This window comes from Halteromyces radiatus (assembly GCF_025201355.1).
Source record: "Halteromyces radiatus strain CBS 162.75 chromosome Unknown BX664scaffold_7, whole genome shotgun sequence".
Taxonomy (NCBI): domain Eukaryota; kingdom Fungi; phylum Mucoromycota; class Mucoromycetes; order Mucorales; family Cunninghamellaceae; genus Halteromyces; species Halteromyces radiatus.
This window is the reverse complement of record NW_026251693.1, coordinates 829599-849374: the sequence shown is the minus strand read 5'-3', so window position 1 is coordinate 849374 and position 19776 is coordinate 829599. Positions and strand designations below refer to the sequence as shown.

The window sequence follows — 19776 nt, the reverse complement described above, 5'->3', positions numbered from 1 at the left end:
ATAACTTATTGACAACAACAATCATCAAAAGCATTTTATTTACAGTCATGATATTGACTTGATACTGACAATAATGACTATTAATGATGATGGATAAATGATAACAAAAACGACAAGAACGTATGAAGACAGACGTTGTTCGAGACAATAATGACCATGATAGATATGACTTTATTAACGAGAGACATAAAAGAGGTGAATAGATGTATAATGTAAAAACACAAAGACTATAACGACTAACTATCCATAAAAAAAAATCACCACTACAAAAGAGATAACTGTGAAAAAGATACACCATCGAGTTTCTTGTTGATCGATTTGAATACTATCGTCCTATCCACCCGAACTAAATCCTGTTGTATAATCAATCCATGTTTATTTATTGTTTATCTAGTTGATAAAGTTTTTATGTCCATCCAATTTGAGTCCTATTTCATACTTCCTGAATCAATATATCCGTATAACCATGCAAGAAGCATAAAAAAAAAGTCAAAGTAATGATATCCTTCCGATCCACATCTTTATTTTTTTTTTTTTTTAGGATTTACTAAGATTAGCCAGCTCAATTCTTTTCCGAGAGAATTGTTGTCTTTTCAAAGTGATGAGAGGGGGGAAAAAAGACATAGAAGAATGGTGTGCACAAAAAAAAAAAAAAAAAAAAAAAAAAAAAAAAAAAAAAAAACACCAGACTATTTGAAACAAAAAAAATTTCAGAAGAATACTAAAGTTACTGCTTGCATTCAAAAACAGGATTTCACGCCTTTCTTTTTCCAGGAATTACTGATGATATCTTGCATATTTATTTTCGTCGTGTTTCTAAAACAAAAGTTCCAAATATGTTTGAACATTCTGATGGATTATTTCCAAAACAACACATATAAGTTTTTTTTTTTTGAACGGTATAAAAAAGGGAATTTTATTCATAGAACGAAAAGGGAAATTGACATCCATTATGTAGATATAATTTAAGGAATCGTCCCACCGACGCGGTTGACGATGGGATTTGGCACGAACCCGGCCATCTGGCAATGACACGTCCTCCATATCGACTTTCATCCATGAGCCGCACCGTTCTATTCGAGCCTAGGTCTTGCTATAAAATCATGATTTTTTTTTTTCAAGAGACAAAAAAAAAAAAAAAAAAGGAAATGAGAATAAAAGAAAAAAAAATATCCTTCTCTTCTTTTTCAAATAGTCAATGATAGTCATCAAAGTAGTACAAAAAAACCCACTTGCTTACATCAAGATGATCGTCTCTATAGAAACCAAGGAACCAAAAAGAAATCACAATATCCGATCAAGTGTCCGACAGGGGGGTAGTAACGGTCAAGAACAAGAGTGGCTGTTATAAAATAGATAGGAAAAGAAAAAAGAAGGATGATGAGTTTAAATAGGATGGAAAAACTAGTATATTAGAAAAACTTTACAATTTATTTCCTTCCCCCTTTGGAGACAAGAAAATGAATGATTTGTCAAAATAGATTTTTTTTTTCAAAACTATGATGATCATACATAAGAAGAAGTTCCTATTCAACTGATACATAAAAGGTAAGATATACCGTGATGGAAACGAAGCTAAAAGATGATGATAATAAATAATGATGAATCATGAATTTTGTATCACTGAAGGAAAGGAAAGGGTGTAAAAATGAAAAAAAGGAAAAAAGAAAAAAGAAAAAGAAAGGAAAAACGAAATAGCAGGACAGAAAAATTTAAATAAAGTTATAAACATCCAGAATTGTATGGTATAATCCAAAAATGGACAATGAGAACAACATCAGATTAGAAGAGAATAAAATAGAACAATTTTTAATGAGAACCGACATTATTTTTTTTTTTTTTTTTACATGATCTTACTTTTTGATCATCTATCGATGATGATGATGAGAAGCCTTTTTTAAATAAGAAAGCATGATCCCAAAAAAGAAAAAACTATCTTTATTCTCTTTTCTTTTGTCTCTCTTGTCTGTCTGCCACTCCCCCTTGTGACCCCCCACTTGTTTAATCTCCTACCGCGCGAAAGTGTTTCTTCTTTTCTCGGGTCCTACTAAGCAGTCAAATCATGAAAATTTTTTTTTATCAAGCCGACTGACTATATAAAATGATTGTTTGTTTTTTTTTTATTATTCTTTTTTCTCCTTTTGTAAAAGATGACTTTTAGACATGATCTTTTGTTGTTGTTTTTTTGATACCAAGGTAAGATATATATTTTTTTTACCATTCCTCAAGTCTATTTTATCTTGGTTTTTTTTTTCTCTCATATGATGTCTCTTCAGAAAAATTATTTTTTACTGTTGAATTTCTTCACATGATTCTCATGATTCAAATTGACACTCTGATAGAAGAAAAAAAAAACCAATAAGATGGATTTTATAGACTTAAAAAAAAGTATATATTTTTTTTTCTTGAACTCAACTCTTTTTTTTTTTTTCTTTATTTTTGATAGGGACTTTATGGAAAGATTTATTGGCATAAGAAATATATAGCAATAGTAATAGTGGATAGTTAGTGTAGTAGTTTAATTAGTAGTTAGTTAGATGCGCGTTTGTGGAATATTAATAAAGTCAAGTGTTTGGACAGTGATATTGAAAGGCAATGTATGATCCTCTTGATTTAATGGTTGGTGTTGGATGATGATGGATGATGTGAATGCATGATGAAATGATATATTGAAACATGTTAGAATGATGATAGATCAAAGAAATCAATTGAATGACAAAGGTAATAGGATGATTGGTTGAGAATATTGACGATGATAGTTACAAAGATGATACCAGTCTATTTCTATAATAAGGATAAGATGAACCAAATGTGTGGTATATGCTTTGGCAAAAAAAAAAAAACAACAAAAAATTGGTCAAAATAAAAATTACACAAATAGTATTGTCTCCAAGAAAAAAAAAAGGGCCTTTGCTGGTAAATTGAACGACCGATGAATGGAAATTGCAGGAACCTGTCTTTCGTTTTTGCATTGCTCGGGAGTTTCGATCCAAAATATCATTCCAGGTTATTATGAAACAAAAAAAAATCAGAAAGTTTGGATAATCAGATATAGACAAGATATTGTTTTCTTTATTAAAACACGTAAAAAAAAAGGATTATATAATAAATCAATGGTGGAATAATCATTATACGAATTAATATTCTTTCTTCTTTTCATCAATAGAGTAACCACCAGGGCCAACACTAACCAAAAGCAAAAAGCCACCAACGGTAGACAAGGTCTGGAAAAAATCATATTTCAAAAAGTCCCTTCGGAATGGATTGTGAGTGACAGACCAAAAGTTGTTGATCAATACATTGGACACAGATAATATCAATACCAGGAATAAAGCGGAATACTTTGCTTTGAATCCTACAGCAACCATCACACAGGCGATCAAACCCAGAAGCGACACCAACACACGAGCAAATGACCAATCACCATGAAACGCGGATCCTACAAATAGAAAGATCAATAGAATGCGGCCACCCAATTGTAAATAGGTACGTCGACTGTTTTCTGATATCTGAGGAAGGGCTGCAAACATTCGTCTTCGTCGTACAATAGAATCTGATAATACCATCACTAATCCACCCATCACTGACAGATTTCGTAATAAAAACGACATATTGAAGAGTAATCCATATCCCAATGCCTGTGAGATTACCACACCCAAAAGTCCATACACTGCTAATTCTTGATGTTTCTTGACAATCACCATAAATGAACCAGTAAACATAACCTATACAAAAAAAAAAAAATTAAAAAACCATATTTTTTTTTATTTATTATTACTTACAATAATATTGAGGAATAAAAATAGATGACTAAGTCCAGTAGGGAACCCTCGCCTTAATTCCATAAAGTCCAGTTGGTCTGACCATTGCATTGTAATACGAAGAGCATCTTCCAAAAAGGTAGCGACAATGAGAAACCGGGCAATCGCAGGAATAAATGGTTTTACAGGTTGACCCACTTTATCAATAACATCTTCCATAGAAGAACTGAAAGTTTCAAGTTTTACTTTCAAGTCTGACATGAGGTTCCAAATGAAGAAAAAGGGATAAAAGAAAAAAAAAAAAAAGTAAAAGAAAAGAAAGAAAGGAATTAAAAAAAAAAAAAGAGCTATGAGGATTTTTTTTACACGTTTCAATCAAAACTCAGTCAGCTGGTATAATGTTTCTGTCATGCACCCGATTTGTTAAAAAAAAAAAAAAAAGGGTTTTATTCAACATGTATAAAATGGTGTATAATATCTAGTTGATTCAAACTAAACTATCGAGATTGTTTGTCCACCAGTCCAAGTTTGTCCACTTTCTAAACGTACCCATTTAGCAACAGAGCCCACTTCGACACAAATCATTTCATGATATTCATTATCATCAAAGTCACCCATTCCTTTTGCTTTTTCTATCCAAGGATTCCATACAACTATAATAATAATAATAAAAATTAGAAATATATCTTTTTTTTTTTTTTTTTTTTACCTGTATCTTTCATGGTAGTTTTGTCAATAGTCAATTTTTCTTGATCTCCAACATTGACTATAAGATGATCCTTCACATCTTGATATACACGATCTACTTCACCTGCAATGGTCACCTTATCTCTGTTTTCAACATCTGTTGTACCACCGGTGACCTTATCTGTAAAGGTATAAGAATTCAATCCTTCTACTGATACATTTGCAATATCCTAAATAATAATATAAATGAATATATAAAAGGAAATTTATCTTCTGTTCTTTTACCTTGACACGGAAATAAGTATGTAAAAGAGTATTGAATTCCAAAGTATCACTATCTTCATTCTTGACCGTTAAAATAGTTTTCAATGTATTTGCAGTCAAAGTCACTGTATATACAAGTCGGAAAGAATGCGGCCAAGATTGACGTTGTTCCTTAGTAAGTTGATTATCTTTCAAAGCTATGATAGTAATGATGATCGAAATCCCATTCAAAAAAAATGAATGAAGAAGAATAGTAATGAGAAAATATATACTTGATAAACTCTAATCATTATCATAGAAAAAAGGATATTAATCAATTCTTACCAAACCTAACAGCCACTTCATCGTTGTCTGTCAAAATACCAAGGTAGTCCCAATATGAATTCCGAGCAAAACCTTTTTTTTATATATAAAAAAAAACAGAATATAAAAAAATGTGAACCTAATGATAGGAAAAATGAATGCTTTTTTTCTTTTCATACCATGCTGAGGTAAAGGAATATGAGACTTTGTACCGAAGATAGGGAAAACAAGAGGGATACCACCACGAATAGCCTTAGTTCCATCCAAGATAGCTTTCTTACTATACCAAAAAAAATTCATTTGAGTAAAAAAAAAAAAAAAAAAGGATGAATAATATAAGAATTGTACCTAACGAAAAGACGTTCAGTATCCTTTACAATCCAAGAGATTACAGTAGCACCTATACAACATAGATAAGAGTTTATCAGTCGAGGCAAGATGAAGTCTCTTTAAATTATCATCTTTTTATTAATATTATTATTATTATTTATTTATTTCGCGTTACCAAAAAGAGATATCTTTGCAGTAGCACCAGAAGGATGTTCCAGAGTAACGACTTTGTTTGCTTCGTGTGCAGGCATTCTAATGACAGTTGAATAAAGAAAAAAAAAGTGGGAAAAAGAAATAAACAATGTCCCCAACTTTTTATTTTTTTTTTTTCAACTCCATGTAATTTATGCCTTGCCAACTTATTTTCTAATCCGACGAACCTATACTCATAGCACGTGGAGACCAAAAAAAAAAAAAAAAAAGAGATGTTTCAAAAAGTATATGATCAAATGGAATTCTTTATTTCAATGATATAAACTAAAGAATGATGATAAAATATGTAGCCAACAAATTTAGAGACGACGACCACGGCGACCACCCTTTCTTCTGGTGCTATCAGTAGGGATAGGAGTAGTATCTTCGATACGACCAATACGCATACCAGCACGAGCAAGAGCACGGAGAGCACTTTGACCACCGGGACCAGGGGTCTTGACACCAGTACCACCAGTAGCACGGATCTTGACATGGAGAGCATTGATACCCAATTCCTTGCACTTGGCAGCAACATCTTGAGCAGCCAACATGGCAGCATAAGGAGAAGATTCATCACGATCAGCCTTGACCTTCATACCACCAGTGACACGAGAGATGGTTTCACGACCAGAAAGATCAGTGACATGGACAAAGGTATCGTTGAAAGAGGCGAAGATGTGAGCAACACCGAAAACGAGTTCACCTTCACGGACTTGAGGACCGAGAGTAACAGCTTCAACAGGCTTCTTGGCGAGGGCACGCTTGGACTAGATAATGTAAAAAGAATGATCATGAGTATCATTGATTCAATTGTCCTTTTTTTCTTTTATATATCCATCCATCCATTCATCCATCCGTTCATTTATTGATTTTCTTATTGATCGTCATATATATATATATCCAATATATAGATAGATAGATATATATATATTTGTATTTATGTTGATACTAACTACATGTCTGAGGTCCTTACCATGATGATTTCAAAAGAGAAAGAATAAATCAATCTAGAATTCAATTTTCACTTTTCAATTGTCCAACCCAATTCTGCCCAAAAAAAATCCTTGCGGTGATTTAATCCACCTTTTTTTTTTTTTTTTGTTGTCTTTGTGGTTGGCGGCTTTGACTAGCAAGTCGCTTGTCACAAAACAAAAAAGGGCACCCAGACAATTATTTTTTTTTTCTTTTTTTTTTTTTTCTCTCAGAGCCTTTATTTTGTTTGAACATCATACTGTATATACTATCATGAACACGTAAGATTTGCTTTAATAACACTTTTATCGAGAAAAGGAAGAGACAAAAAGAAAAAAAAAAAGACATGAAAACGACGAAACATATGAACCAGATCATAATATTAACTAAATGTATTTCTTTTTTTTTTCTTTCTTTCTTTGGACAAATAACAATAGAATGCAAAGCAAATCATCTTGGGCTGACGATATTGAAGATGAAGGTACATTTATTTTTTATCAATATGACTTGAACTTTATCGATAGATCAATCATGATATTTATTCTTTTTTTTTTGCATTGGACATACGTGTCATATTCTTTTTCGTTTTCTTTTTTTTTAAAATAGATCCCTATCAATCGAAGGTATTCACTGACGAAAATGGTATCAAACATATTGTTGAATACAAGGAAAACGATGCTGGAAAGAAAGTCAAGGTAAGTAATTGCAGAGACAAGAACAAAAAAAAAAGAACAACTTCATCGATATTCTTCATGTTTTATTTTTTTTTCTCATAATTTATGTATTATTTAGATTACTCGTAAAATCCGATCCACTCTTAAGACTGAACATGTCAACAAAGCTGTAGCTCAACGAAAGAAATGGGCTAAATTTGGTGAAGAAGAAGGCAATAAACCTGGACCTGACTTATCAACCACTACCATTGGTGAAAATATTCCTTTGAAATTAGGATCCAAAGCTGGCAAGGTAAGAAGGACGAATTGAATATATATCCTATCATCATGATTTTCATAGAAATTTATTTATATTGATCATATCTTTTTTTTTTTTTTATAATCCATATATAGAGTGTTGAAACAGCTGCTGCGGAAGAAGCTCAAGATAAAGTACGTAGTCAACTCAAATCCAAGAACATTATGTGTCGTATTTGTAAAGGTGAACATTTCACATCAAAATGTCCTTACAAGGATACATTACAACCATTGGACGAAATCGCATCATCATTGGAAGCTGTCAAAATGGAAACATCCGATTTATCTGGTACCAACTCACCCGAACCCGTGTCAGCTGGTGGACCAAGCAAATATACTCCTCCTCATCTTCGCAATAAGGCTGCTGCTGCCGCTGGTGGTCAAGGAGGTGAATCTATGCGTGATCGTCGTGATGACAATTGTACTTTACGTGTTACCAACTTGTCTGAAGATGTGGTTGACAATGATATCCATGATCTGTTCCGCCGCTTTGGCAATATTACTCGTGTCTTCTTGGCTCGTGATCGTGAAACTCGGATGTGTAAAGGTTTCGCCTTTGTCTCATTTGCTGATCGGGAGGATGCTGAACGTGCTCAACAAGCTATCAATGGTTATGGTTATGACAATCTCATTCTTAGAGTCGAATTTGCTCGTAGTCAATAGATAAGTTAATTGTTATTTTATTTTATTTTTTAGTATATTTAGTCATCGCCTTGTAGTAGTTGTGTAGTTTTTTTTTTTTTCTTCCCTTTCTCTCTCTTTTTATATATTCATTGTTGATATCGATCTTTTTTTTATAGTAGTTCATCAAAATTCATCATTCCAAAAATAAAAACACAATCATTCCTATTCTTTTTTTTTTTATGATATTATATCTTAAGCACCGAACATACACAAAATGTTGAAAAGACATAGATGATTGATCTCTATGTATGCTTAGAAAAAGAGAAAAGCATCATGATATGTTTTGTTTGAGTATGTACAATCATTTTTTATTATGTAAAATAAAATAAAATAAAACGATATTTTTTTTTCTTGTAAAAACAAAGCTAATAGATAAAAGTATATTCCAATGTCTTATGATTCCATCTTGTCCTTCATACCCTATTTATTAAAAAAATCAGTCTTTTATCAAAACATCCTCATTTTTTTTTGGGGGACTTACATAGTTGACATAATCAGGTGTTTCACATGCTTCATATTCTTCTATCAAATCTTGCACCACATTCCGAGAATCATCAAATTCATCCAAATTATCTGAAAACATGGGATGTTTTCGATATTGTTCCAAGAACGCATTTCGTTTTCGTAGTCGATCATATTGGTCGCATGTCCGTTTGAAGAGCTAAAGAAGAAGAAGAAGAAAAAAAAAAGATATCAATAATCACAAAAGAATTTCTCTCTACATGTTCTATTTTTTCTTATTACTGATGCAATACTGGTATGATTTGCCAACATCAAACCACTGACACGATGTGGTGTTTGTACATAGGGTGATTTCTTAGATAATGCGACTTGAATGCTTGCAGGACCCCAAGGGATGAATTGTGCAAGGCGACGTTCCCGTATACGTAACAATGATTTGTGAACCTAGAAACAAGATGAATAAATTCTCAGTTTTTCTTGAAAAAAATAATCATTTGACTTACATCCGTTGGATCAGCTTCTCCTTGAATGATATCTAATACAGAGATATAACAACTTCGTTTGGAAGGTACTGTAGATACCATTCTATTCTTTGGTTGCAATAAACGACGCATAACGTCTAACACGGTTGTTTTTCGTACTGATTTGGCCTAAAATGATAAAAAAAAAAGATAATAAATACTTCTAATTCTTATTCATTTGAATCACTTTACTTTATCTACTTGTTCACTTGAGAAAGGTGTATAAGCTGTTGTCAAAAAGTGACATCGTGGAGTTGGAATCAAAGAGGATACAATACCGACAAGATCATTGTTCATATAACCAGGATATCTTAAAGTCGTTGTACTGGCAGACATGACGGTAGAAACAAGTTGATTGGTTTGTTCAAAAGTAGGAGTTTGTATATGTAAACGATCTGTAGCAATTCGAGCAAGGGCAGCATTATCCAAGACAACCTAAAAAAAAAAAAAAAAAAGTTGATCATCTTATATATATATAACTATTCTAAATAGAATTACTTACCACACTATCAGCATTACAAGTTAATCGTTTCAAAGTAAGCATACTGTTATAAGGTTGAACAACAATATCAGACACCTCTTCAGAATTAGGAAATACCGAATAAGTTTGAATCAATTTCTTGGGATATCGATCATTCAAACGTTCCAATAGAAAAGAACCTAGACCAGATCCAGTTCCACCAGCAATAGAATGAAGTAACATGAATCCCTATATGAATTTTTGGTCAGTATTTTATTTTAATATATATATATATATATATATATATGACTTACTTCTAAAGAATCGCTACCATCAGCTTCCCTATCCACCATATCAATAATATCTTCATATACCCTTTCCCCTTGAGAATAACCATAAGACCAAATATTTCCAGCACCACCACCTTCGTCAGCTACAAACATATTTTCTGGATTATAAAGATTGGCAAAAGGCGATTCACGTATGGTATTGATTACCTAGGTATAAATCAAAAGAGTGAATAAACATATATATATATATATATATCAAGTTGTATAGGTTACCCGTGGTTCAAGATCCAGTAGTAAAGCACGGGGAATGTAATGTTCATCATCTGCCTAAACAATAAAAGAAGAGGATAAGTAAAAAACCAAGTTAGATAATATATATATAAGCTGGTACCTGATAAAAAAAGACATCTTTCCTATCACCACCTTCAGTTGCAAAATCTTCCAAAGTACCATCACTACTGATACCATGTTCCGCACAGATTTGTCTCCAAAACTCACTTCCAACTTGTAGAAAAAAAAAAAGAATAGAATTAAAAACAAGAATACAATGATGATTTCTTTTTATATATCTTACTTTGATTTCCACATTGTCCTGCTTGTAAGGTGATGATTTCACGTGGCATAGTAAATAAAAAAAAAAAAGGAGGGAGAAGAACAAGATAAAAGAAAAAGGGGGAATGGAAAGAATGAAAAAAATAATGGCAGGACAATTGAAATCCGTGACGACGCGATTGAAAAACGCGGTATTCCAAATTATCGATGAGAGTATTAAATGGACAAATAGAACTGATGAAAAAGATTTTTATTTTTTTATATTTATTGAAGTGATAATAATAATAATAACTGTATGCAAATCATGTATATAATAAAGTTTTTGGGAGGAGAAAGAAAGGTATAAAATGATACCCTACAAAAAAAAAAAAATCTACAATCTATTTGGAGGACTTGTTTTCGAGTAAATTATTTTGATAATCATGAAGACGTAATAAATTACGTTCCAACATGGCTACAGTGACTTTGCCAACAGAAGGAACAAAAATAGATGCCTTGGATTTGATATCATCTTCAAAGTTAGCAGAGGAGGAAAAGTTAATAGCAATCACACCATCCTTTAATAAAGAAGTAGGCATCTTGTATTTGGGAGTAGGTACACCAGTAATCACCACATCGGATAAAGGAACTACTTCTTCTACCTTTGCATCAATATCTTCTACCTTGTGAGCAGTTAAATGTATACCAGTACCACGAGTAAACAATTGAATACCATGAACATCCACAGAGTATACCTTAGCACCATCATTGGCTAACATGGCAGCTAAAGGACGACCTACAATTTCACTTCGATTCACCACAGTAATAGTACGACCATACAATCGATTACCATAAGGAAGGACGGTATTATACACTCCAATATATTCAAGAATCTATAAAAAGAAATATAATCAATCATTGATCAACTTTATATCTTTATATAATTTTACTTTGACACAAGCAAGAGGAGTACAGGGAATGATACATTTCATGGTTTCAGCTTCATCCATATATCGAATATTGTGATAGACGTTATAAACAAATTTGTGACATAAGCCTTCAACATCCTTCAATGTACTGACACAACTTTGAAGATACAAATCCTATAATAATATATACACATTAAAACATCATCAATATCATCCCCTCTCTGTCTTTTTTTTTTAAAAAAAATACCTGTTTACCACCAAAGACAGGATAATATACCATAATACCATTAACTTCTTTTTCGTCATTAGCTTCAGTGATCTTTTCTTCCAAATCCTGCTTATCAACCTTTCGTAATTCAAAAGCAACACCAGTTTCAGCACAAGTCTTGGCTGTCCATTCAGCATACTTCTTAGCGGCAGGATCTTCATTGGCAAGGAAACCAACAAGTTTGGGACAAATACCTCGTTCCTTGATATCTTTCTTCATTTGTTCTCTATTGTTTTTAAAAAAAAATGTCAATTACCTGTCAAATAAAATATGAATGAATGTTACCTAAATGAAGCAGACACCTTGGAGGCAAGTACAGTTTTACAAGAAACAGGCATAATGATATATAAATAATAGTAAAAAAATAAAAAAAAATAAAAAGAGAAAGAGAGAAAGACGGTTGTGGGGAATAAACGAAAAGTGTAGATAAAAAAAAAAAAAAGAAAATATAAAAGAAATATCGAAAATGGCTTTTTTTTTTTTTTTGATCAACAAAATTTTATATTCAGATACCGCTGCCAGTCCACTGATGAGTCGTAATGGCTTGGAGATTGAGTGTCAGATTCACTGGGGATTGTAGCAAGGGTGGTTGTACAAAACTATGAAGACCAAAAAGAATATAGTTTTTATTTCATGAATGACTATCTAATAATTCTAATAATTCTTGTCTATATAATAATCGTTTATTGCGTCGTTCATTCCCTTCATCAAATAGTTCTATTTCAGCTTGAGTTTGAGGTACTACACAAGGAATCACTACTGGTACCAAATCACTATCAACAGCTGTTATAGTAAAAAATCCATCATTGGTAAAATTGATTTGACCTGTTTGTAAATTTTCTAATAAAAAAAAAATAAATAAATAAATTAATATCCTATCAATTATTCAGTCATTCTTTTTTTTTTTTTTTTTTACCTGCTTCCACACTAACATAAACTTCCATAGATGAAGTGTAAGTTTTAGATACAATGGATCGAATGGTTACAACATCTCCAATACGAGTAGATGTAATAAAATTTAAAGAATCAATACTATTTAAAAAAAAAGGTCAAATGAACAAATCAAATCAACAAATATTATGTGTTACCTTGCTGTCAATAAATAAGCTTTGGCCAATCGATTAGCACTACTAAGAGCGCATTGTTCCATCCAAGAAATGATCTGACCACCAAAAGTAATAGAAAGAGAATTAGCATGTTGAGGCATTACCAATTTAACCACTTCAGCAAAAGAATCTTCCATTTTCATAGCATCTACAGGTTGTAACATTTTGGGATCCATAGAGTATCTTCGATGATGTCTGGTATCTTCTTCTTGTTCATGTTGCATCATCATATGACGAGGTGTAAATGCAGGATGAGAACGAATAGGTGCATCTTTTGTTTGATGTAAATTTAATCCTTGAGAATAAGCTTGCATTGTTTCACGAATATTAGATCTATCCATTTTTGGTCGTGATAATCGATTTTGTCGTCGTTTTTCTGCCATATCATATCTTCTTGTTTCCATTGGCGTCATAGGGATAATATGTGGTACTGCAATAGGCATATATTGTACAAATCGTTTTCCAAGATATGTATGTGGTGTAGGTCGTGGTGATAAGGCAACAAATGTTAGATAAGCATGTGCTACAAATACACGTTCACTAGATAAAGGTGATTCGGCTTCTACTTTGACTCCTACTTCCATTGACGTTTTCCAAGATTTGTTCACATTGGCTTGTATTTTTAACTATTTCCAAAAAAAAAAAAATTAGATATTTAATATATCTATTGAATTAAAACTTACTATATCTCCTTTCTTCACTGGTCTTAAAAAAGCAACACCATCTACTGAGCGTGTCACTCTTTTATATATATATATATATAATAGAATATATGAGTCCTTTTATTTATCTATTTATTTATTTATAACTTACGCAGGTACAGAGGAATGTCGTTTAGCAGCAATACCAGCAGCAATATCAATCCAACTAAGAATAGTTCCAGCAAAAGCAATATCTTGATTATTAACATGAGAAGCAGTAACTATTTCTGTCATTGTGATTCTACTTTGATGCATTGGTTTTGTTTGAACTCTAGTATTGCCGGCATTAGTATAAGGATCAGGTAATAAAAAACGAAAGATAGGTTCAGTAATAAAAAGAAATGCTCTTAACCATATTGACCGTATGGATTCAAAAGCAGTTTGAATTGTAAATGGCATATTTTGGTGAGAGAAAAAAAAAAAAGAGGAAGTAGAAAGCAACAAAAAGAAAGGTAAATAATATTGATATTCCGTTAATATTTCATTGGTGGATATATTTACTTCAGTTCTTCCGCGGAATTCAGTCTTTTCAATTAAGTTTTCCGAGGCATCTCCTTAATGAAAAAAAAGGGAGATTCAAAAAAAGATATTTAAAGAAAGGTCTTCTTCTTCTTTTTTCTTTCTTTTCATCTTAAACTATTCATTATAAAACAAACAAATGGCTGAAGTCACTTTATTTGAAAATCATCTTCTTTCTCCTGAAGTACAATCTTTATTACCTAATGGTTATACCTTACGCGCTCTTCGTTCTGGTGATTATGAACGTGGTTTCTTAAAAGTATTAGAAGTCTTGACTGAAGTTGGAAATCATACAAAGGAAGAATGGTTAGGTAAATAAAATATTAAACTAAATTATATTATAAATATATTCATTCAAATTTTTTTTTATTTTTTATACAGATCAATTCAATTATTTAAAGCAACACAATCATGAATGTAAGTATATCAATATAGAAAAGAAAAAAAGGGATTTATGATTGATTATTTTTATTTTATTTTTATAGATTTTACTATTACAATTACAGATGATAAAAAGGATAAGGTAGTAGCTGCTGGTACTATATTTGTAGAACGCAAGTTTGTCCATAAGAATGGTTTAGTGGGTCATATTGAAGATATCGCTGTAGATGGAAATCAACAAGGAAAAAAATTAGGTTTACGTATTATTCAAGCTTTGAAATATATTGGTGCTCAACGTGGTTGTTATAAAGGTAAAAAAAAAAAAAAAATTAAAAAAAAAAAATTAAAAAAAAAAAAATTAAAAAAAAAAAATTAAAAACAATAGAATTCATTCTTTTTATATTTTTTAAATTAGTGATTTTGGATTGCTCTGAAAAGAATATACCTTTCTATGAAAAATGTGGTTTCAAACAAAAGGAATATGAAATGGCTTGGTATGTTCCTCAAGGCACTGTAGCTAAATTGTAGACTCTCTCTTTTATTGTCCTCCTTTTTGTAATAGTTATCTACATATATTCCCCCTTTTCTTTTTATTTTTGATTGACACAACAATTCATTCATCTCATTATTCATATATACAAATCAATAAAAACATCATTCAAATATTATTATTTTATTATTATTCAATTGAAATATCGAAAAAAGGTTTTTGATTCTTGTATACGTTCTCGTCGAAGTCGATGTTGATTATCCAAGAGAACCATCCTACATATCTAATATAATAGTTAAATAAAAAATATCTTTTTATTTTTATGCATTTACCGTGACCAAAATCATGACAGCAAGACAAGAACAAGCAGTGATCATAAAGAACATGATTTGTTGATAACGTAAAGAATTCCATACATTGGCACCACCCATGATTTGTCCAGCCATAGCACCAGGGATGACAATCAGACCTGCAATTGACATGCGTTGAATGGGAGGTAACATGGCCAATCGAACAGATTCTTGTGTGATGGCACGTGTTGCTTCCCAACGACTAGCACCCATCGCCAGCAAGGCCTCCACACGATCACCATTGGTATTCAGTAATCCACCCAATAAACTATTTAATCCCACTGCCATCGTATTCACCGTTAAGCCCAACAATAATCCAATGGTAGGAATAAATACATCCGGCGCCCAAAAAGGTACCTTGTTGACAGCAAATCGGATGCCAAGCACACCAATCATATGGATGGAGAAAAACGTACATACAAATACTGATACAAACTAGAATGATGGATAAAATAGATATAAAATAAAAATGACAGCTTTCTTTTTAGGTTAACGTTACCATGCCATGAAAAGTATTGTCTGCTTTATTGAACGTTGTTTCAAAAGTCGTCAAGAGAATGAGCACAACTAGGATGTATAGAGATCAAATAGTATAAGTCATTCGTTCATCATCAAAAAAAAAAAAAAGAGGAAATGTTCTTACAGGTCATGCCAGCAATATAATATGGATTTCGTTGTCGAAAAACATCCTCTAAAATAAATCCCTACCAAGGAAAAAAAAAAAAAAAGTGAGATGCCAAAAAAGGGAATCTTCAGTTGGGGGTGAACTTACCATGATAGTCAATCTATTAAAAAAAAAAAGAAAGAAAAGGATCATCCATCCACTGTCTCATTTTTTTTTTTTTTTTCAACACACACACACACACATATATATATATATAGATGGAAGATCTAGACATACTGGATTAAACATCGAGTCCAACTGATCAAAAGTGGACGAATGATTTTCAATTGAAAAGCGAACGAGAGAGCAACTAAGAAGAGTAGTAGAAAAAAAAAATGAAATTTATATAAATGATCATCGCGTCATTGACACTTACAATCTACTATGAAGAAACTACTTGCAATCAATACATTCCACCAAGAAAGAGTTGGCATCTTGTATTCTCCATTATCATCACTATATAGGCTTTTATAAAGAAACTCTTTTTGATAAATCTCCATTCTGATAAAAAAAAAAAAGCTTTGATAAATTAAAAAAGAAAAAAAAAAAGAAATCTCCCCGATTTATGCTATCTTAAGGACCAGATATAATAAATAAATAAAAATAAAAAAAAAAGAAACTTGATGTCATGTTTATGATTTTAATGTTTCATACGATTTGGTAATGAAGTGTTATAGTGTAAAATAAATGATAAAGACATTGATAAATAATTTGAAGAGAGAGAGAGAAAGAAGGGAATGAATTAAGAGGAATAGTTTTATTTTATTTCAAAATATAAGGATAAAAATAAATAAGTAGACTAATATACAAATGGACAATCATCTAGATAATAAATAAACATCATTCATTTAGACACAACCCTTGTAAGTACCAGCAGTAGAAGTTCTATAATAAAGAGCCTCATCCCGAGCAGCAGCAGCTTTTGCGAAAAGTAACTTTTCATTGTCGTCTTCATCGTCGTGTGATGTTGGATTGGTTGTCGAGACTAAAGAATCAACATCATTGCCATTGGTTGTAAGAGGATCATATACATGAGGACTTGAAGATCGTTGGTATGGAGTGATGGAAGATGCTGAATGACCAGATACCATCAATTGAGAGAATCGATTTAACATGTTGGAGGATCTAGATGAGATAGATCCATCATCAGTGTAAGTTTGTGAAGATCCAGATATTGTACGTTGTCGATCACTAGTATAGGGTATGAAACTATTGTTGTTACTGTTGGCACTATTCGATCGAAAATGATGATGATGATCAGACGTTGATGAAGAGGTGGAAAGGATACCACTTTGATTGAATTGATTGGCCAGCAACCAATGTTTTTGTTGTTGTTGTGATGATATAAATGATGTTTCACTAGTTGTTGATCGTACAGATCCAGATCGTTTTGCTTTGTTAAATACGTTGCTTTTAACAAATCCAAGTCGTTGAGAAATACTTCGTTTCATTTCACCTGTACTTGCTCGTTTCCATTGTTCACCAGATGCAGCCATACCACGTCGAAATATATCATCCATAGATTCTTTTGATTCCCGTTTGAATGAATCAAAACTGGCTCTTGCTATATCTGTAGATTCCCGTAATCGTTGTTGTAATCGACTGCTTGCTGTACTGGTTGTTGATGAAATGGATGATGTATCACTCCAATCTCCACTAAAGACTCCACTATGTCGTATATCATTCACACCAGGTACTACTTGTCCCATAGATACCATTTGAAGTCTTGTTTCTCGTATTCGATTGGCCATGGTTAACACAAACTGAATATCATTCACAGGGTAATTCTACATCACAAAAAAAAAAAAAAAAAAAAAAAAAACAAATCGCATACATATGTACCACATAAAATGAGTATACAAATAATATCATTCATTTCCTAAAATAATAATAATGTCATTTACCTGAAGGAGTTTGATGTTTTCTGCAAAATCCCCTTTGAGTAAATCTTGACGAATACATCTAAAAAAAAAAAAAAAAAAAATCAAAATAAAAAATAATCAATTCTTTGTCTTTTTTTTCTTTCTTCTTGTACCAAGTGAAATACTTACACAAGCATTGCAACAGCAAAATCCAGTAGAAATTCAAATGAAGTATCGGTTTGTTGATATCGTTCACCTCCAGGTTTGGTTCCATAAGACATGCCACGTTCCGCCAACAAAGAATCCCATAATCGTATCACATCCGGTAAATCCCATTCTTGAGTAAATAGTACAGTGATCCAACGAAAAGCATAATAGGGTTCTTTCACCTCTTTCTTTTGTAGATCACGCCATAAAGTCTTGTCATACCAAGCTAATCGTTGTTGCATTCGAAATAAGGTTGCATGAATACCCATACCATCTTGGTCCAAAGATCTGACAAAGTGATCACGTACATCGCCCATTAGAATTGTAAACACATAAAATGTATCAGGTTCTGCATGTACCTGACCTGCTAAACCTGGTGAGGTGTCATTAGCAAATACGTAATAAATAGGAGCTAGAATTTCGTTCATGCCCTGTACATAACCAATACCAGGATTCAATTTTGCATACATAAAAAGAATACGTTCAATCACTTCCCAATGATAATCTTGCGTATAATCATCATCACCTTCCTTCTTGTAACCATCTTCCTTCTCTTTCTCTTGTTGTGAATTTTCTGTTTGTTGTTGTTGGATACGTTTGAAGAGAGATCGTCGATTAGGGATATAAGGACAAATAGGAGTCAATGCTGCAGTTGATGATTGTTTTTTGTTATATTTAGTAGTAGTAGTATTGTTGGTGAGTGATAATGATGAACTTGATTTTGAAAATGCTGTGGATAGTTTTCGTACAATATTTCGTGGTGAATGAATCATATCTGTACCATTTTCCATCATGATACCACCAGATGACCTAGTAGAACTTTTTGAATTGGATCTTGATCGGTTAGCATTGTTGAGACTATTGTTGACTTTGAGAGATTTTTTAGATGTATTTGAGCCAGATCTTGGTCTTCCCATGATACCAAAAGAGAATCGACGTTTCGTATCAGATTGTTGTAAAGGATCAATATCATTACTTTCTTCAATTGTATTGTTGACAGGAAGTGGTGGTGATGAAAGTGGATTTAAAGGATTTTGTGGTACACGTTGTTGAAAAAAAGCGAAATCTGGTAGAGTACGTCTTACATCTTTATCTATTTGTTCTAAAGTATTATTGTCCTGAATATAAGTTGCCCATTTCGATCCAGGAGTGGAATTCAAAGGCTATAAAAAATAATAATATTATAATCAATAAGAATTATATAAAAATAAAAATAAAATAAAAATAAAATTTACATGATCACTACTAGGTGGTTCTTCTCCAGGTTTTTCTAATAAATCTTTCACTAGATTCTAATAATAATTAAAAAAAAAAAAACATGTGAATACTAAGTATTTAATTTTTGCCAAGCTCAATGCGGAATTACTTACATAATAAGATAATCGTTGTTCATATATGGTGGACTGCCACATGGATTTCTCTGGCGGTAAATATCCAAGTAATACTTTCCAGGCTGTAGCATGTAAACCTGATTCTTCTGGTATACCTATTAAATATATATAAGTTTATATATACACTAATAATATTTTTTTTTTTTTTTTTTTTACCTCGAAAACAAACTTCTCGAAATTCTTTCATATCAATCACAGGAGTCCAATATTGAAAGTCTTCATCGTCTTGGTCTTGTTCACTTAGAGTCACCTCAAAGTATTTCAATCTATAATATAAAATATGTTGTTTAATAAAAAAAAAAAAAAAAAAAGAAAAAGAATATCAATTTTTTTTTTTTACCTTTCTTTAAAAGATGACTCCATCGTGGTATAGAAAATGATACAATAAAGAAAAAGAAAAAAAAAGGAAAGTGAGCGAAGGAGAAAGAGAATAGAAAAAAAGTTGCTTGAATTTCTTTTTTTTTTTTCTTATTTCTT

General features: G+C 31.9%; 10 protein-coding genes across 10 annotated transcripts; 2 read left to right on the top strand and 8 right to left on the bottom strand.

The window, feature by feature from the left end:
- Positions 1-3046: 3046 nt before the first annotated feature.
- BX664DRAFT_361284 (SURF4 family-domain-containing protein) lies at positions 3047-4062 on the bottom strand. The gene is made up of 2 exons (XM_051548234.1): positions 3783-4062; positions 3047-3725 (listed from the first exon to the last, which is right to left on the bottom strand). Exons 1-2 carry the CDS (start codon positions 4020-4022, stop codon positions 3138-3140), a joined length of 828 nt encoding a protein of 275 aa, XP_051397663.1. The 5' UTR covers positions 4023-4062; the 3' UTR covers positions 3047-3137.
- Positions 4063-4186: 124 nt separating this feature from the next.
- Positions 4187-5645, bottom strand: BX664DRAFT_380432 (galactose mutarotase-like domain-containing protein). Its single transcript, XM_051548899.1, has 7 exons — positions 5521-5645; positions 5364-5415; positions 5195-5295; positions 5037-5108; positions 4734-4909; positions 4471-4678; positions 4187-4414 (listed from the first exon to the last, which is right to left on the bottom strand). Exons 1-7 carry the CDS (start codon positions 5594-5596, stop codon positions 4254-4256), a joined length of 846 nt encoding a protein of 281 aa, XP_051397662.1. The 5' UTR covers positions 5597-5645; the 3' UTR covers positions 4187-4253.
- A 138-nt stretch (positions 5646-5783) lies between these two features.
- BX664DRAFT_339592 (ribosomal protein S11-domain-containing protein) lies at positions 5784-6570 on the bottom strand. The gene is made up of 2 exons (XM_051546666.1): positions 6514-6570; positions 5784-6307 (listed from the first exon to the last, which is right to left on the bottom strand). Exons 1-2 carry the CDS (start codon positions 6514-6516, stop codon positions 5858-5860), a joined length of 453 nt encoding a protein of 150 aa, XP_051397661.1. The 5' UTR covers positions 6517-6570; the 3' UTR covers positions 5784-5857.
- A 183-nt stretch (positions 6571-6753) lies between these two features.
- On the top strand, positions 6754-8343 carry BX664DRAFT_339590 (eukaryotic translation initiation factor 3 subunit G-domain-containing protein). The gene is made up of 5 exons (XM_051546665.1): positions 6754-6793; positions 6950-6993; positions 7119-7207; positions 7305-7478; positions 7580-8343. The coding sequence occupies exons 1-5, from the start codon at positions 6786-6788 to the stop codon at positions 8144-8146; spliced, it is 882 nt and encodes a 293-aa protein (XP_051397660.1). The 5' UTR covers positions 6754-6785; the 3' UTR covers positions 8147-8343.
- Positions 8344-8461: 118 nt separating this feature from the next.
- Positions 8462-10530, bottom strand: BX664DRAFT_388121 (tubulin gamma chain). The gene is made up of 10 exons (XM_051549441.1): positions 10475-10530; positions 10292-10404; positions 10174-10227; positions 9925-10107; positions 9653-9859; positions 9343-9585; positions 9133-9279; positions 8912-9073; positions 8649-8828; positions 8462-8587 (listed from the first exon to the last, which is right to left on the bottom strand). The coding sequence occupies exons 1-10, from the start codon at positions 10521-10523 to the stop codon at positions 8561-8563; spliced, it is 1365 nt and encodes a 454-aa protein (XP_051397659.1). The 5' UTR covers positions 10524-10530; the 3' UTR covers positions 8462-8560.
- A 145-nt stretch (positions 10531-10675) lies between these two features.
- BX664DRAFT_339588 (uncharacterized protein) lies at positions 10676-12064 on the bottom strand. The gene is made up of 4 exons (XM_051546664.1): positions 11914-12064; positions 11608-11854; positions 11382-11534; positions 10676-11324 (listed from the first exon to the last, which is right to left on the bottom strand). Exons 1-4 carry the CDS (start codon positions 11964-11966, stop codon positions 10833-10835), a joined length of 945 nt encoding a protein of 314 aa, XP_051397658.1. The 5' UTR covers positions 11967-12064; the 3' UTR covers positions 10676-10832.
- Positions 12065-12112: 48 nt separating this feature from the next.
- On the bottom strand, positions 12113-13430 carry BX664DRAFT_187361 (HotDog domain-containing protein). Its single transcript, XM_051540047.1, has 3 exons — positions 12717-13430; positions 12545-12660; positions 12113-12468 (listed from the first exon to the last, which is right to left on the bottom strand). The coding sequence occupies exons 1-3, from the start codon at positions 13316-13318 to the stop codon at positions 12260-12262; spliced, it is 927 nt and encodes a 308-aa protein (XP_051397657.1). The 5' UTR covers positions 13319-13430; the 3' UTR covers positions 12113-12259.
- A 588-nt stretch (positions 13431-14018) lies between these two features.
- BX664DRAFT_339582 (acyl-CoA N-acyltransferase) lies at positions 14019-15159 on the top strand. Its single transcript, XM_051546663.1, has 4 exons — positions 14019-14265; positions 14336-14371; positions 14440-14646; positions 14751-15159. The coding sequence occupies exons 1-4, from the start codon at positions 14094-14096 to the stop codon at positions 14861-14863; spliced, it is 528 nt and encodes a 175-aa protein (XP_051397656.1). The 5' UTR covers positions 14019-14093; the 3' UTR covers positions 14864-15159.
- BX664DRAFT_284840 (UPF0014 family) lies at positions 15152-16351 on the bottom strand (the record flags this gene model as incomplete). Its single annotated transcript, XM_051541652.1, has 6 exons — positions 16216-16351; positions 16077-16149; positions 15948-15960; positions 15819-15879; positions 15675-15742; positions 15152-15610 (listed from the first exon to the last, which is right to left on the bottom strand). Coding segments are annotated over exons 1-6 (798 nt in total), but the record flags the coding sequence as incomplete, so codon positions are not given.
- A 336-nt stretch (positions 16352-16687) lies between these two features.
- BX664DRAFT_267471 (rab-GTPase-TBC domain-containing protein) lies at positions 16688-19486 on the bottom strand (the record flags this gene model as incomplete). Its single annotated transcript, XM_051540951.1, has 6 exons — positions 16688-17626; positions 17744-17801; positions 17891-19071; positions 19144-19200; positions 19279-19394; positions 19456-19486. 6 exons carry the CDS (start codon positions 19484-19486, stop codon positions 16688-16690), a joined length of 2382 nt encoding a protein of 793 aa, XP_051397654.1.
- Between the last annotated feature and the right edge of the window lie 290 nt (positions 19487-19776).